The 19,410-nt window shown below is 29.9% G+C and overlaps 2 protein-coding genes across 2 annotated transcripts; both read left to right on the plus strand.

Moving 5' to 3' along the window:
* Positions 1-551: 551 nt before the first annotated feature.
* LOC123298752 (general transcription factor 3C polypeptide 1) lies at positions 552-14,487 on the plus strand. Its single transcript, XM_044880847.1, has 14 exons — positions 552-701; positions 759-949; positions 1,019-1,155; positions 2,975-3,455; positions 4,088-4,565; positions 5,236-6,213; positions 6,739-7,320; positions 8,373-9,562; positions 10,161-10,675; positions 11,858-12,014; positions 12,625-13,334; positions 13,513-13,702; positions 14,203-14,290; positions 14,349-14,487. The coding sequence occupies exons 1-14, from the start codon at positions 629-631 to the stop codon at positions 14,477-14,479; spliced, it is 5,901 nt and encodes a 1,966-aa protein (XP_044736782.1). The 5' UTR covers positions 552-628; the 3' UTR covers positions 14,480-14,487.
* Positions 14,488-16,481: 1,994 nt separating this feature from the next.
* On the plus strand, positions 16,482-19,218 carry LOC123298581 (m7GpppN-mRNA hydrolase). The gene is made up of 4 exons (XM_044880636.1): positions 16,482-16,655; positions 17,065-17,230; positions 17,430-17,648; positions 18,257-19,218. Exons 1-4 carry the CDS (start codon positions 16,585-16,587, stop codon positions 18,884-18,886), a joined length of 1,086 nt encoding a protein of 361 aa, XP_044736571.1. The 5' UTR covers positions 16,482-16,584; the 3' UTR covers positions 18,887-19,218.
* Positions 19,219-19,410: the final 192 nt, after the last annotated feature.

Raw genomic sequence — 19,410 nt, forward strand, 5'->3', positions numbered from 1 at the left:
CGATTTCCAATTGAATAAGAACAGTTTTAAGGCAAAATAAAACTTAACATTTACATAAATTATAAAATAAATTATTCAGTGATATTTGAATATTGGCGCCATACTGCTATATAACAATTAATGGTTCAGGTGTACGGTTAATTAACATAACCTATCAATCAATTAAAAAATAGGTGTAATTAATTAATTATACATTCCCAAACTCTGAAACCGTGTTTATCGTAATTCCCAAATGATTTCCTTTCGAATAACATAAAAATTAAGTGGATTTAATTTCCTACCTGCTAACTATACGCTGAAAAAAGAATCATTAATTACAGGAAAACTAATAATTCCCAAATTCTAAAATTATATTCCCAAATCCTCCCAAACGATTCCCAAATGAATGGAAATAGTTTGAGTGAAAAATAACAATTTTATCTGCTAACTATACGGAGCTTTTGTAGTTTTGTTGATTTGTTTATATTAAATCCATCCATTGGATCAGGGTGACAATTTGTTGACATTTGTACAATCAAATCATAATTTTGTAAACATTTAAATAACATAACCTTAAATATTCATTTAACAATGTTGCACAAGTGAACATTAATTTAAGGATAAATAAATATATATTAAGTAATTAAAAATGTTTGGAAATTTAAATGACATCGTGTTAGACGAAATTGCGTTGGAAGGTTTAGATGGAATTACCGTAGAAGGTTCAATACTTAATACATTTATTTTGAAATTTAAATTACAAAAACATGTTTTTTTAGGATTATGGAATAGGTTATCGGATCGGCTAAAAATCCCACTACCTTTTACTGAAAAAGTCAAAAACAGATTTTGGGGTATTGTTAAAGTTTTAAAGCCCATAAATATGTACGAAATACCAGATCCTCGACCGTTTTTTATATTTGATAGATATTCTCATGTCGAACCAGAGCTAGGAATTGTTATAGATCCTGTAATTATTTCCGCATATAATATTTGTTACCTAAATATAAAATATTCATGGATTTTCTTTCAATTTTAGGATGAAATACCACTAAATATATATCCATATTATCCTGTTAATGATACATTTATTCAAGGATCCTGTAAACATTTTGAAACACGTGTTGATAAAACTAATGAAATACGACTACTCACGGTTGAAGAAGTAGAAACTCGGTAATTTTTATAATTGAAGTTAACAAAGATAAATAACCCTTGTATATTCGATCTTTAAAACAATTTCCACTAGTCAACTGGCAGTGTTTTCAAACAAAATCATTTGGGATAATTTTTAATAAAGAAATTACATGCTTAAATTTTCTGTCAATAATTATGTCATTTTAAATTTAGTTTGAGCTCTTTTATACAAAATTATCATAAAATCTTGTTTTCTGTAATTTCTGTAGTGAGTCCATAACACGGATCTAGTAATTATAGTAGGGATGTAGTATAAAGTCCTACTTTAGACGAGGGGGTGTATCACTCAGGGGGGAAGCAATGTGCCTACTTTTGATTAGCTGCGGCTCTCATTTGCGGGAAATTCAAATATAACGATAATATTTCGTGTGTTAGATTCTAATATTTCTTTATCTATGGTTTTAGATTGCTTCAAGCAAAATGCCTGCTTTTGATTGGCTGCGGCTGTTCGCACTCGGGAAAATTTAAAAGGGTAGCGAATTCTGCGTGTGTTGTAGATTGGTACGAGCAAAAAATCTTTCTACTTAAAGCAAAATCTCTTACCCTAAAGAAAAAAATGTATTTTTTTTAATATACAATTTAGAAATCAATTACAAATATAATATTTTTAACTAATTACCCTTGGATGGAGGAATATACCTTTAATATTCCTATGACCGACTAATTACCTTAAGAATATATCGTAAATAATTCGTAAAATAATAAAAATAAAACTTCATTTATTTAAATTAAGATTAGGTTCATGGGTACATAATTCAATACATAAATAAGTAATAATTTCCCCAAATAAATTTTTACCTTAATTTCATATTTAAAAAATTCTAAAATACGTCGAAATTTAGTATTGAAAATTAATCGACTTATTTTCGAGACATTCTTAAGCCTTCTTTTGAATTTCATTAGTTAACTTATAATAGTCGTAACACTAGGATTGAAGATTGAATAGAATATTGTTGCGCTTAGGTTACTTATATCGTTGAAAAAATTGTTTTAAAACAAGCATAAATATTTCACGTATTTATTTTTCTTTACAAATTTTACTTTTCTTTTGAATATAAGATTTTTTTTTATGTTGTCCACGCACGTCAACCATATGTCAAACATGTTTCCATGCTTACAAACGAATAAAAAACACTTAAAGAAGGCTTTGAGCATACTTTCAGCATGTGCCTAGTTAACAGCCAATAGAAAGTAGGCACAATGATACCCTGCCTCTTCCCCATGAGTGAGACTCACCCCACTCGTTTATACTCCATCCCTTTTAAAATATTCCTATATCCATGGTCTATAAGGACATTTTAATCAAATGAATGTATTATTTTCATGGTTCAAAAAGTACACTAAATAAAAAAGTTAGCTCATTATAACACCAATTTATAAAATAAATTATTAGTGGGTCTGGCAAATGCATGACCTATTAACCATTTTTGAGTTACTGTGTACACAGGCGGACTTGAAAGTTCGTTACTGGCATGTCTTTAGTGACACTGGCAAGATTTAGACAAATCGATGAACGTAAGAATCATCAAAATCGACCCCGCATTTAATCTCTAGAATGCCGCAAAGAATCGGGTAAACATATCAATGTAATTTGCGTCCCTTTGTAGCCTCGCGCCTTTAGGAACATCCCTACTTTATCTTACGGATTATCCGTCTCTGCTGTCATCAATATTTCTAAGCGTTTCAAACGCTAGACTGAAGTTTACATACTCTAGAAATTGATTTAATTGTGAATCTAAATTCTTTGTTGACTTCATGATATTCAATTTTACTATCTTCAATTTAATGAAATTTTTAGATATCCAAATAAAATAGTAATTGTAGCAAGTCAAGAAGTTCGATATAATACATTAGTGGGAAACAACTACCAATTAACATTAACACCAATTCAATATTGTATACTAGAAAGAATTGGTCGATCACGGTATCTTGGTGAAGTAACTATTGGTAAAGTATCGCTGCAAGATATTGGCGAATCAGCAAAATCTTTATTTTATCATCGTAAAACTTTATTAAAATATCAATTGATCACAAAACAACCATATCAACAAAAACTTGGTGTTGCAAATAATTCTGGATGTTTACTTCATTTACCCAGATTTTATGTAGAAAGGAAACCAAAAGGTATACTTGTTATTGAAGAAGTTATTGAAATTTTGCGACGTAAACCAAATGGTATTGCATCGTATGATGAAGTTAAAAGTCATTTTGTTGATAATCTTGGCTTTAGAAAAATATGGAAAACAAACGAATTTTCACGTATCATCAAAAACGATGTGGTTAGTATCAATTGCTTAAGGCTGTTGTCTTCCTACAATATTATATGCACGGTAATAGTATACATGCTTGTCGTCAAATAATGTGCTATTTTTAACTATACGGTACTACTAAACTATTTCTTATATAATATATAGTGTACGAAATGTTGTGTATACAATTCTGTTAAAATTGATATCTCTCTTCAACCAGCAATACTCTAACTATAGTCGTTTCTGTTCAACAATAAAATTGATTAACTTTGCGTTATTATATGTCAATAATCAATGAGTTAATACCGTTGCCTTATCATACATGCGTTTAAGGTTGGTTAACTTTCATTTAGTGCAATCGATAACTTTATAGACTGAAGTTTATAAAAACTAGAGTCGGTTAAATGCTGAAAAAATTGATATAAATAAGTTTATTCGCTTCGTTATCTTTTAAAGGAACTCTTTTAAATCTTTAAAGGTTTGAAAATCCGATACAAAAAAAAAAACCGTTCACAAAACTATTTTTTTAATTTTTCCGTCACTCTAAAATATCAATCCCATTTTTTTCCGTGCCTTGAGAAATCTAAAGAATATGTTAATAGAATTGTTAATGTAATAGTTAATAGAATTAACTATTAGTAATTTGAAATTTCTTTTTTCAGAAAATAAAATATAAAGACTTATACCCAAATTCCGATCAAAATTTGTGGGTATGTAAAAATGGCTCTGACAAAATTGTACGATGTTTTCAACTAATAGATTTAAATATTGATATAAATGAAGTATGGACCAAAGAAGAGATTGAAGATGATGACGAACACGGTTTATTAAATAATAAAAACACACCACTTGACATGCCATTAATGATGTATGGTTTAAAAATAATAACGGATGCTGGTGCACCAGGCATCACACAAAACGAATTATCAACAAAACTCGGACAAAATCGTTTAAACGCACGATCTATTTGTCGAAATTTGGTTCGTAAGAAATGCGTTGCATTTTTTATGGATAATATCGGAAGACAGCGTGTTACTAAGTTTATGTCTAAACATTTTGTAAAACAAAGTGCAATTCAACAAGTATTCAGCGAGCATAATATTTTGAAATCAAGTAAACCATGTAACGAAAATGATCAAGGTAACTATTAAAGTAAAACTCTTTGTATGATTCAGAAAATTTGTATTTGTTTTTTATATTGTAAACGCATACATAAAGTTTTGTTTAACTAAGTTTTTAAAATCAAATCAGATAGGTGGCGTTCCCCATTCTCCATACACTGAGTAAACCGATTTCTGGCGATTCTTATGACTTGTGCCAGCATAGCAAACCTTATGTTGGCAATTTCTGATGTTTGTGTCCAAATCTTGTACGGTTCATATATTTCTAAAAAAACAATAGCTTCCTTAGAATCGACGCTCAGAAGAACCTCAAGCTATTTAAGAACCTCACGTTCCGAAAGTTCCTGCACATTATGAATAATTCTCTTCATAGAACGATCGGAGAGTCCAAGGGAAGACTCTCACTCCCTCAGATGATTTAATGAGCCGAGGGACTCCAGTTCTTCGTAAGAAGTGATTCCCGGTGGGTGGCATGGGGCAACATCCGCTCGAAAAGTATTCCTCAATGGCAAACGCACGCTCTTTACTGTTCCAATGCATGATGGCCACTTAATTTTTGAATAAAGGAAATTATACTACCGCACCCGTACTCGAGAAAAAAGTGATTCCAAATTTCATTGGCAAATTTTTACTTTAGTTTTTAAATGGCTCATTATGCAAATTTATTAATTTTATTCTGATTAATTAAGGTGTTAAACGCAAAGCTGAAACTGAAATCTTACAAGAAGAATCATCAGCCAAACGCCAGTATATCGGCAACGAATCTGAAACAAGCACAATTGCAAGTGAAAGTCCCTCAACCAGCTCTTTAAACACTGCATCTACTTCAAATGAAGAATTATTAATTTCAACCACAGATTCACATCAAATTACAACCCGTATTGAACTAACCACGAAAGTTCCCGGTATCAAATTTTGCAACACAGGATCCAACACAGAAGGACGATCGTGGGGTGGAAAATCTGAAGGTGGTGCAACATTAACATACCGTTTACTAAAACGTATGAATTTATTAATAAAATTAATAAACGAACATAAAGTAATTACCGATTTAACAAAATTAATGAAACGAATTAATGAGGATGAAGAAAAAGAGGGTGATTATACAAAGATTGACAAGAAAACATTGTATCGATTGATGTTAAAAGTACAAGAACAAGGGCACATAAAATTATGGAAAGTAACATTATCATCAGAATTCAAAGAGAAAGTAATGATATTTATTTGTGCGCCAAGTATACAATCACCAGATGATCCGATTATCCAATCAGAAATTGAACGTGCTAAAATGAAAGAGTTTATTGGCAAATATAAAGAAGATAAACCAACAATATCTGTTTATTCCGATAATGATTTTGTGTTTAGTAAAGATCAATTTGAGTACATGAAATCAATATATAAACGGAATGCTAGCAGAGAGCATGGTTATCAACCACGATTTGAACGAACACGATTGTTACATCAATTATTGTATTATTTAATTTATGAACAAAAAGATGATGATACCGTCTTTACAAAAGATGAAGCGATTGCATACTGGCAAAGTGAAAATCCGGCTCTAATGGCTGATCAAATATATGATGAACTACCTGAACACATATATTCAAAACAAATTGGTTGGAAAATGTTCATACCGCCTTTACCAAATTTACGTGACTGGCCAAAAGGTAAGATAAAAATTTTGTGCTGAAAGGGTGTTTGGTAATTCGGTGGTTTATTTTAGTTACGTTAACAAGTTTTAAACTTGTTCACATTTTTTTTTTGTGTCACAAACTGCTTGTAATTTGAAACTATTGCTTATTATATCACTTATATAGCCGTGTGAAACGTTTATGTGTTCTGTATACATAAACATACAAATACAATAAAAAACACGAAAAGGTTACATATAATTTGAGTCACTCGCATAAAACATAGACGTAACGGATTTGGTTACGTCCTAGACTGAATATCTAGCGGGTCCGGGTTCGAGTCCCGGCTTCTGTGTAATTTTTTTATTATTTGTTAAAAAAAAAGCTACTCTGGTTTCTGAAAATCAATCGTTAAAAGGGTGAAATGGAGAAAAGAGATGAAAAACGGAGAAGTGATACTGTTGTTATATATAAAATCAGAGTGTGATCGCAGAGAACAAATTTCAACTCTTCCAATGTTCAACTTTTTAATAATAATATTAAATTTTTATACATTTACAGGTTGGGCAATGGTATGTGATGTAATATTTCGTTTACCAATTATAATTTTTGTAAAATTAGTGTGTACTCCATTTGAGTTACCTGAATTAGAAGAAATATTAAGGCATCCAATAAAAAAATATTTTTTATTGAATCAAGTTTCGTCACATTTACGTAGCTGCCTTGTATATAAACGTCGTTTTATATTTGCTGTATATCAAATATTTTTACAATTATGTTTTATTGGATTAATACAATTTGGTCCTCAACGTTTCAAGGAAAAAGATCAACAATTGATTTATTTAAATAAAAAAGCACAAATGTGGGATACAAGATCATCTGAACGTGGTTATAATGTTATTTCTGAACAAGAATATCCAGTAATTACTATGGAATTTAACAATTTTGAAATGGTTGAAAAATATTGGTATGAACTTTGGAATATTTGTGTACATACATATTTAGGAATGCGCATTAATTTGTCACCTGGTAATGAAGTAATTATTATTGAGAATGCTGAAAGTAAACCAATTCTTCTGGATGCTACAGAACCTCGTACAACACATGAAGAAGCTGAACAAAATGATGTTGGATATATTCCGGGTAAGTAATAAAATAGTACATACAAAATATAATATTTTAATATTATCTAAGCAAACGTGATTCTTTCAATTCATTCGATATTCAGTCATTCTTTCAACGTGCCCAAGACATGATAATCTTCGCGATATAATAAATATTATAATGCCTTCATACAGTTATATTCTCTGTAAGTCCTACCTTTTAAACGGTTATTTTCTACTGAACAATAAATTCTATATTAGCTCAAATTTAAAAAATTTGTCTTCTATATTTCTGAAAAAGCGTGAAAATATTGCAATAACTCTTGTTATTCCCCTAAATTCTTCACTGGATGGGAAGATTTATACTGTACGAAATGAAGCAATTAAGATTCCAATTCTATGGAAAAATATTACTTTTTATGGGACGAGGCTGAAAATGTTCGTATGAGTGTGGTAAGGTGAAAAATGACAAGATACAAGCAGTTCTTAGAATAGTCCAAAATATAAATTTCAATCGTTTTTAAATCAAATAGTTGTCAATCACAATCATACGATAATCGTCAATTTTGTTGATGACAAAATTTTAGCTTAAAAATGCGAATTTTTGATAACGTTTATATTTTAAAAACGGCGAGGAGAGGTGAAAAAAGTCAAGAGACACAAATTGTTTAAAATCACCCAAAATATGAGATACAACTAGTTTGAAGTCAAATATTTGATCGAAACCACACAATAATCGTTAATTTCGACAATATCAAATCAAAATTACGTTTTGTTTTTTTCAATCACTTGTATCTCAAAACATGAGATCAAATAACTGTTTCATGATTTTTCAGCAGAATTAGCTTGGGCAAATTTCTAAGCGTGCGTGCGAGGTTTGCATAGTACAAGCTCATTTTCTAATCAATATGGCTTTGTTCTGTACACTCATACAAACATTTTGAGCCGGTTCCCAAAAAAAGTCATATTGTTCCATAGAATTACAACCTTACGACCTTTTTCCGGCTTTATTTCTTACATTATTGTTATTTTGTTAACTGTATCTACATGAGACCATAAAAAACATTCTGTGAATAATTTGATAAATCTTAGGTGATAAACGAGGTGCTGGTGGCCTTGATTCATCATTATTCTCACATGGTCGACGTAATTGGAATTGGCCTAGTGAATCACATTTTAAAAAAGTAAACACAAAAGTAACAACAATAGCGAATATAACAAAACGTAAACGATTAAACTATAAAGATCTATCATCGAAACGAACAACAAATCGAAAGAAAGTTGTACAAAAAGTGAAAAAACTTACAAATATACAAACAACTGTTCAAACAACTACAAGCATACAAAGTGGACGAAAACTTAAACGAAGAATAAAAATAACAAATATTAGCGTACATAAACGTATAAATCGTAAACCATTTTATGACGATATCGATAAAGAGGCATTAACATATATGGATAAATTACGTGTTGATTGGTCTGCTGAAGAAGATCGTGTTTTACTATTATGTAAAGTGGCATTTTTATTTTTAAGCCCAAAGAATAAAAAACATATAATAATTTTTCAACATGTACGTGATTGTTTACATAAGTTATTAAATTCAAAGAATAAAACTTCACGTGCTTGTCAACGACGTATTAATTATGTTATGAAGAATCCAATCACACAAAAGAGTGTTGCTTTATTTTTAGAAGAATTAAATCAATGTTCTGACATACGTAATATGTTTAAAAATATCACTAAAGATAAAATTAATATCGCTTTTGTTGTATTACTTGGGATTTTAATAAAAAAGTTTGGTTGTGAAAATGGTATTACAAATCAAATATCATTACCAGATTCATTGGAGGAATTTCAAACAAAATATGATTACTATTCACCAAATTTAATAAAAACAGACATGTCTTATTCACATCCACAAGACATTGTTGAAATCGAATCGAATGTTTTACAATCAACAGTTCATTCTGCGATGAGTTGTGCTGCGGATAAAGCAAATTGGAGCTTTCAATTGTTTAAAGTATACCAAGCGTATCCGGATGCGTTAGTACGTTCTGTTATGATGAATATGCGACGTTATCAATTTATTTCAGTTAAAAAATCCGTTACGTGTGTTAAACGACATTTTTCTAAGTTACCATTATCAAATGTACCATTTCAATTGTCACAAACGTATCGTAACAAGTTAATGACGAAACATCCATTTGAAATATTTACGCATTCATTTAATAAAATTTGTGAATATCAAGATAAATTGATGAATGCGGGTCCAAAAATAGAGGTAAGCTTAACTAAATTTTATAAATTATGTGATCTAAATCGTAAACACAAGCAGAAACCAAATCTTATTAAAACATATCGAATTTGTGGCAAAAAAAATTAATGCAACTTCTCTAAGAATCATATATTTTAATTATGTTGTGAAAAATTGCTTCAGACCCACTTGAACTGGAGAATTCCAATTTTACGATATTGTCTTTTTTAATAAACAATCGAATTTCTCAGAAGCTATTTATTTTCCAACATCCAGGTTTCTACCACTTTTTGAGCATATTAATAAGAAAGATATTTTCTAAAATTATTAAGACTCTCAACTAATTATTGCAGTTTTAAAAACAGATATTCACGGTTATTTGCTATTAATGAATATTCGATTGTAATACCTGTGGATGTTATTTTTTTCAATACATATTTCTTTTTGTATGAAAATTGCTTTGTTATCAAAAGGCAACTCTTTCAGATAATGGTGAAAAATCAGGAAAAAGTACGATGTTTTGTTTTTCATACTTTCGATATGATTTGCATATATTTTACACTCGCTTGTAATTACGATTTAAATCTTGAAATGCTAATTAATTCTTTCAATTTTTCGGGTCTAGGTGATAGCCATGAATGGAGGTGATGCAGCATGCATTTTTGAATTAACTATCTGTCATAATATTAACTTAAAAGTACAAATACCAGATCACGTTATTATACTTGACCCAAAAATTAAAATTCAAGATGATGAACGGTACGAGAAAATTTGTAAACGTTTTCATGATATATTACATGCTGTACCGTTACCAGTATCGGACTCAATGGATGTTGATGTGGATAATGATGATGAAGAACTAATTGTCCCTGATAAAATTATTGAAAATACCAGTAGTGATTTTCATCCTAATACTTCCAGCTCATTAAAAGTCAATCAAACATCAAGATTGGCTTTTCATATGACAAGGCATGACGTCATAGATAGTATTGATGATAAAACAGCCACTCAACATATTCATGATTTTTTCGTTGTGAATTCTACAAATGTTTTTATGGATATCAATGAAAATAATAAAAATGATAACTTACATCCAATTGATCCAGAGAAATGTAAACAGCTTCTTAGAAATATTCAAAGGTATTTATCGCACATTAGTTAAGGGTTTCCCCTCTTAATCATTAAGAACAATTCCGATTTTTTTAAATGTTTACATTTGTATATATTATTTTAAGTCAGAAAAATTGAATTAATTGTATTCCTAATCGTGAAATGGGAAAATGTATGTACACTCTAAGTCAAAATAAATGCAAAAGTTAAACCATTTTGAGTAATATTACTATAACAGGACATGTAATTCACATATAATGTTATAGCTATACACTTAGAATGGTAAAATACGTGCATTTTTGTGACACAGAGTGTAGTTGATCGCTGTTAGCTATTTTAATAAAACACAACAAGTTTTTGCTGACTTTTTGGATGCAGAGGTTTAGATTATAGTCATTTCCAAAACCTTCTAAAGTATCGAAAGTATTATTCATTCTATCGTGATGCAAATATTTCAACGTGTTATAAAAACTATAAATCATAATTACTATATTTAGTATTATTCATTCAAAATTATTTCATTCATATATTTTTATTACAGCAAACAATTTAAAAGGTAAAAATACACCCAAATCATCAAAATCGCAAAATATTTTGTTATCGACATACTTTCCAATTGTCAAGGAGACTTTAAAAAAATACTTATTTAATTTTTGCTGACAATCTGGCCCGCTGCATTTACCTCTTCCACTCTCTTAATTCTCGCTCGCACTTTTTCGTAATATTTCAATAACTTCGCTGGATCAGAATATCAAAGCCATGCCTTTGATATTTAAGAGGGAGCAAATTTATTTTCGTATGTTTTGAAACGACCTTAAAAATCGCTATGATCAAAAATTCATATAAAAACTCATTTGTTACATTTGATTTATGAATAAAATATTCTAGTAATTGTTGGCACAAATCACTCCAGTACATTCGTTCGTATACATTTCCCAATTTTCAATTTATGGGAAGGCGATGTTACGAATGCTGGCAATGAGAAAATCTGTATATTTTTTAATGCTTCGGCAAGGATTATTAGAGCACCAAAAGTTTTGGTTCTTTTTGCCTGGTAAAAAATTAGCTACAAATATCTTCGAAAACAATATAAAAAATAAACAAAAAGATATTGGAAACCCAATGTATAGAACTTAAAATGATTTTATTAAAAACCATTTATATAATTTACATTTATTTGTCTATATTATAATCATTTTGTTCTTCTTCTAGATTTGCCGTCATTCCAGATGAGAAACCAGATCTTTCAATTGTTACTCAAGCTATTTTTGAAAATAATGGAAATGACGAAGATATTGAATCTTGCAATAAACTTGTTTCATTCATTTTTGAGCAAGGTTGTCTCGGCGCACCTGCTAAGATATTAGTGGTACGTGATTACGAAATTTTAAAAGAGAACGAGATATTTTTATCGCAGACTCTCACACTGCCTTACTGTGCTGGGTATTCAGTTATTCTGTTTGAAAAACTTAAACTTGAAGCATTACTTTAAACACAGAGTATTTTAATAAGTAAATATATTATAAATTTCGACTTCCTTTCGTTTCTACTACTTTATAATCCACCACGTACACATCTTGCTACCAAACTTTGTTATAATCAATAAGAGGTCAAGGATGATCACTTTAATTTTATAATATATACAGAATGTCCCGTGATTCGATGGACATAGCTTAAGAGCGTATTCTTTGGACAATTTTAAGTCGAAATTACCTTATATACTTTTGTTGAAAAACTCATCTGTTAAGGATTTATGGGCACTATTGAATTTAACCAATAGAGACATTGTTGAGAAAAATAGTTTAATGTTTTAGTACCTGGATGATCGAGCTTGGCTCGGTATTTTTTGAATTAAAAAAAATACAAATTTTATCACTAATATAAGAACCATTTAACATATCTTCACACAAATACCAATTTGAATGCCCGGTACATTGTTTCCAAGCTATAACATTTTACTCTAATGATTTTGATTTCAGGAAAAATTTTTAAATCTATTTAATGGTGTATTGACATTTTATAAGATATTAGATATACTTGTAGACTATAGATATATCTACAAATTCGGTGTTGTGAATATTAATTACATTCACTATAATCACATTCGGCATTGGGTTATCAAATCATTTAAACTAAAACGATCCGATAAAGAAAAAATGATAAAAAATTCATCAAACGATTTCATTGATGAGCTAAATAATGAACCACAACATCACTTACCTGCACCCAGTACTAGTGTAATACCAGAGAATATTGATAGTCAAATAATCGAAACAGAGAATATCAGTTTAAAGAAGTCTAATCAAAAAGATGAAATAGAAAGTAACAACGATAAAAATACACCTGCTCAAATAGATAAAGCAAAAAGTATCGGTGATAAGAAAAGGCTTGGTCAAATGAACGATGCAGATAAAGTCAATGCATTAAATCAAATAAACAAAACAGAGGATAACAATGATAAGACAATAAGAGACGAAGCAGATAGTATCAATCAACAAAAGGAACTTGAAAATAAAGATAGCATAGAGAATGCTAGTAATAAAAAGAGATTTGATCAGATAGACAAAACAGAAAATGCCAATAATATGGAGATATCTAATCAAGTAGATGAAGAAGAGAATGCCAGTGATAAAAAGAGATCTGAAAGGATAAAAATCACATCAAGTAAACCAAAAAAAACGAATGTTAAGTAAGAAACTAAAATTATTTTTAATTTGAATATCTAATTATCAGTTCTTGGATTCTTGCCAATTATACTCCCATTTTTAGATTTATTTGGATACTAAATCTTAAAGACTTTTTTGAACTTAAACCTTTGTATCTTCTTCAATTTTATAAAAATTTCATATAAACATTTTTTATTTTAGTCAATACGAAGAAATTACTGTTAACATAGCGCCCTGGATAAGAATTGATGGATCTATAAATCGGAGAATACTAGACCGATGGCTTGGAACTGTATTATGCTACTGTATTGACACTCCTGGAGTGTTAGTTCGGCGAGTGTGCGCAAGATTTCCATTTATCAATCCATTTCAAATACGAATTTTACTGGAGGTATGTGAAATTAGTATTAAATAACAAAGACGCTTTGTTGGAGAAAAATTTAGTTAGGAAGATTAAAATGAGGTTTCCATTTTATACCGGGTAATCAGTTTTTAATGCTCATCCTCTTTGAACTCAAAGATAAAGAAAATTTTTAACTCGAAAAATAAAAAACGGGAGTGGGAGTTAAAAACTGGTCATCCGGTATAATGCAATTGTTTATTCATTCAATTAATTGAAAACATTAGTTTTTATTTAATTTTCGTCTTTAATTGTCAGCCATGGAAATTTTTCTTTATCAACTTTTAGTTCTAGTTAGCATAATGTTTTCTATTTCGTTTATTTTAAAATCAAAATTGACTGAAATGAGTTTCTTTAATATGTACGTTAACTGGAAATAGAATATAGTTTACGATACCATTTTCCTCGCTGTGCTATGTGCGCCGATGACGTCTACATATTTTGGTAATATCATATTTATATTTTATTAATTTTTTTTATCATAATTTTAGTACTTGGAAAAATTAGAGTGCATACAATTATTTAAAGTAATTAAGAGCAAGGTTACTTTGTTCGACGATGAATTAAGTTCAGAAATAGGTAAATACTTATAATCTTATAATAACAAACAAGTATTTCTAATAAGTTTTACCGTTAGTTTCAGCTACTGGATTAGAAAATTTTGATGAAGTTTATGTAGAAGCATTACCAACATGTGTCACAAAACTTGGAATATTTATTGGTAAAAAACAATATAAAACTGACTTTTTATCAGAGGAACTTTCATAATAAAATAAACATGGCTAGAAACATTAAACTATACGGAAAAGTTTATTTATTGTTTTCCCTTTTATATTTATCTAAGCAAGTAGGAACATTCATTCCGAGCAGAAACGCTCTGTTCAAACACCAAGCGAACATATTCTGAGCCATGTGACTCAACTTATGGAAATGGCGTGGAATTTCAATGTTCTGGCTTAGCGCTTTTCCTGAAAATTTAGGGTTGTCTATCCTTCCCGGAAAAAGTTAAGCCTATCATCTCTATAACAAGATACTCCATGATTTCTCGAATTTTGGAATGGTTACGAAAAGCCAATCTTTATTACAGCAATTTCACGAAGATCATGCCACAGCTAAATTTGCATAACCACAAAACTATGCTCGGTTGACACTGGTTAGGGTATACATACAAAAAGGTATAAAAAAACCCTGGCTTACTGAAGTCTATAGAGATGGTATTGTTTCTATGCTTCAGGGCTTCTAGCTTCGACAGAATCTTGCTAGAGCTTCTCACAACAGGGTAAACTTGTGGCTGCCGATTATGACTCATACTATAACATGTATTTTAGCATTATGTATGTTTGTATGTATGGTAATAACTTTGAAGTACGGATAGCTCAGTCAGAAGAGGTGTGGCTATATAATTTGTACAGGTGTTCATAGAATCACCTAATTAGTCCATTTCCGATTGTCCGTCCGTCCGTCTGTGGACACGATAACTTAAAAACGAAAAAAGATATCGAGCTGAAATTTTTACAGCGTTCTCAGGACGTAAAAAGTGAGGTCGAGTTCGAGAGAGAAATGAGCATAGGTCAATTGGATCTTGGGTCCATAGGACCCATCTTGTAAACCGTTAGAGATAGAACAAAAGTTAATATATAAAAAATGTTTCTTATAAAAAAATGAACAACTTTTGTTTGAAACATTTTTTCGTAAAAATCACCGTTTACCCGTGTGGGGGCCAATTAGGCGGAAATTTTATAGTATGCACTATACTTGAATATCAGTTATGTATGTGTCGCATGTATGTATGTGTTATGTGATATAGAAATCAACACTGACTATGCATGGTATTTCAACAATTAACTCAGTCAATTGTTTGTTTTCACTTGTTTTATTTTAAATTTATTATTATATGTAACTCTTGTTGTAATTACGAGTTGGTTGGGTTAAGTTTGTCGACTATAAACGAGTTGGTTGGGATCTGAAATTTTTAGCCCTTCCGTTCAAAAATGAGACACTATTACAGAAAACGGAGATATCATCGTAAACGATATCCAACCGATTTTTTCTTTATGCAAAGATAATATATAATAGTCAATTGAGTAATGTGCAGTAAAATTAGGTCTCTGCCTCCAGGTAACAGAATATTCTTAAGGAAAGCATAGAGGATTTATTGGTCTAGATCTAAGTTTTAAATTGTGATACCTGTGATCCGTCGTTATTTATGTCAAATAACATCGACAGTCTATTTATTTCAGACATCTATGAGTGCAGACGTCAGTGAGCCTAAATGGCCGAGCGGCAGTGTGAACAATTTATAATTAATGGGAGTGCAGAATAGGCTTTTTCATTATGTCATAAGCGCAAGTGCAAAGTTTATTTTTTCGTACTGACAGTAATAAGTAGGGCTAAGATAGAAGATATTTGTTATTCATTTTATCACATTGGCTATAAATTATTTAGTACGAAACAAATGTGAATCGTGATTTTAAAATGAAAAGCCCTTTTGATCACATTGTCGTCGCTTGAATAAGAACGAAGTAACCGACTCCACCCACATCAAAATTGTAATTGTAAATATGTTTGTAATGGAATAAATAAAGATTAACAAATAATGATGTGGGTGGCCTCTGTGATAAGGCATGCGTCACAAAAACGGATGTTAAACCCCCATTATTATTATTATTATTATTATTTATGTCAAATAACATCGACAGTCTATTTATTTCAGACGTCTATGAGTGCATTCAGCATTGCTGAGCGCACTCTACTAAATTTGAATGTTTGTCGTCTTGTCAAATGTGAACTGTCAAAATTTTATTTATAAATAAAATGGATAATAATTAGTACAATATAAAACAAGTTAAGCCCAAGTTAGTATTTTAGACATAATGGAATTACAAACAGATAAAAAAACCATTCAGCATTCCATACCATTAGATATTTTAGACGATTTGAGTAGGTACGTACAAGTATTATTTTTTACAGTTACAAATTGTTTTAACCCATTGTAAATTTTGACTGGCTTACGAATATCCATTAAATTATTAATATTTTGTTTTAATTTAAAGAATAAATAATGTTTTAAGTTAAATGAGGTCAGGTCGGTGGAATTATACCAACAACAACGTATATACTATAATAAATGATGGTTATTTTTGAATTGTGAACACGGACAAAAAGGGCACATATAAACGTATACGCGTTTTGAAATTTTATTCGCATTAACTTTCTATTCCTAAATTGAAAGTAAAATATTAGCAACAAAAACCTCTGATTTTAACAAAAAATAGATTGAACTTAATACACAATCATGAATTGTGCTAAAACACAATCCACTTAATCTCAGCTTAACAAATTTCCTTTTTTAGTCGTTTTATAATAAACGTACCAGAAGAAGAACGCCAAGATTTAGTTCGTATATGTTTCCAAATTGAATTAGCACATTGGTTTTATTTAGATTTTTATTGTACAGAAGAAAATGCAGGAATATTGAAATCATGTGGTATGAAAGAATTTGCTGCACATATATTTCAGGTATGAAAGCTTACTTCTTTTGATTAATGATATATCTGTCGAACATAAATAATTTAATGACTTCATTCAAAAATGTAATAAATTAGCCTTTTTATAGTTTTATACACGAAGTATACGTCCAAATCGTATATTTGTCAAGTTTCTCATCATTTTACGAAATTTTTAAATATCTATTTCAAAATAAAATCATTTCTTATAGCATATCCCTTTTTTACGACCTCATGCGTCACGAGTTGATGGAATTCTAGAAGAATGGCGTGAATATAAACAATCAGTACCAACTTATGGTGCAATTTTACTCTCTGATGATATGTCACATGTTTTATTAGTACAAAGTTTTTGGGCAAAAAGTTCTTGGGGATTTCCAAAAGGGAAGGTGAATCAAGACGAAGATCCTTGTCATTGTGCTGTTAGAGAAGTAAGTACTATTACTAATTTTGAATAAACTGTTTATTTCGAGTTCAATCGAAAAAATAATATTATAAGCGTTAGAATTAGACTAAATTAATTATACTCCTGATAGTCCTGATATGATAGATTCAGAGTATAATAAAATCTCCCAAAATAAACTAACTACAAAAAACTGAGATAGAGAATCGAATATTTTCAAATATACCCAAGTAGAAAATTAGTCTAGCAGTTCAAAAATTGTGATTCTTTTATCGAGAATTTATCAAATTTTATAAAAATTCTACAGTGAAGCGTGGCAGGGAACAGCTTGATTATTTATATTAATAAGACTTACCTTAAGGTGAATTTTTAAGGTATCACCTGTAGACGTTTATATTTTTGAGTATATCTTGATTTTATTGATGTTTTTATTAACGTTTTTTTACCATTTCCTCCGAAAAACAGATAAATTATTTACTTATAATTTTTCTTTTGCCCTACTCTCTTTCTAACAAAACTTAATGATATGTGTTGTAGGCTGCGCATATTCTAGTCTACTCGGAAACATTCATAAAACAAGTCCTCCTGACACAGTTCCAGTATTAATAACGATAATAATTCGTAATTATGTTTTAGGTTTTAGAAGAAACCGGATTTGATATAACTGATTTGATAGATAAAAATGAATACATTGAATCAGTTATTAATGACCAATTAGTTAGACTGTATATTGTTTGTGGTATAAGTAAAGGTACCAAATTTCAACCTCGAACACGTAATGAAATCAAGAGTTGTGAATGGTTTTCGTTATCTGATTTACCATCCAATAAAAAAGACCATACACCTAAATTAAAAATTGGAGTGAGTGCAAATGCCTTTTTTATGGTGCTGCCATTTGTTAAAAGACTTAAACGATGGGTTTTTGAGAAAACTCAAAAAGGTTGTCAACAAAATCGAAGACAGCGAAACAAATCAACTGGTGATGTAGATTCCATTTCCAAATCTAAAACAAACAAACAATTATTTCAACAGGGATTAATGGCTGAAATTCAAGCGTTTGAAGAATTTAAATTAAAAAATACACATTTGCCACGTACAAAACGTAACGAAAAAAAACCAAATTTTAAACGACAATTATTCAATGGAACTGAAAATAAAAAAATTGTTAAACCGCCAATTGATGAGACTGTTATTGAAGAATTTACTGCACCTTCATGGTTAAATTTTAGATTTAACAAAAAAGCATTAATTGAATGCTATCCTTAATTTTATATAAAATGGCAAAAAATATTGATTTCATTTTACAATTAAACAATTTATTTTAAAAATAATTGACATGAAACTCGAAAAATAGTTAAAAACTACATATTTCAACGCACAGAGGCATCAATTTTTATTGATTCGAATATTTCTACATATTGAGGTATTTCCAGCATGGTGACTACTGTAAAACTTACTTTTCGGCAGAATTTAATGAATTTTTTTCACAGACTAAGAATAGAGCGTACTATTTAATCTCAAAGTTTCAGAAATTTTGACCGCTTAGAATGCGAGAAAGTTAATGCCAAAGTTCCCAATTTTAATCAATGAAATTGATTTTGACTTTGAGATTTAATAGTATGAAAATATATTCTTAGTCTATAAAAAAAAAATTGATTAAATTCTGTCGAAAACTAGGTTTTACAGCAGTGACCATGCTGGAAATACCTTAAAACTGCTTATATTTTATAAGATCAGAGTAACAAAGAGAATAAAAACTCTCCGTAAATGTTTCATATATTTTAATACAA

This window comes from Chrysoperla carnea, chromosome 4 (genome assembly GCF_905475395.1).
Source record: "Chrysoperla carnea chromosome 4, inChrCarn1.1, whole genome shotgun sequence".
Classification (NCBI taxonomy): domain Eukaryota; kingdom Metazoa; phylum Arthropoda; class Insecta; order Neuroptera; family Chrysopidae; genus Chrysoperla; species Chrysoperla carnea.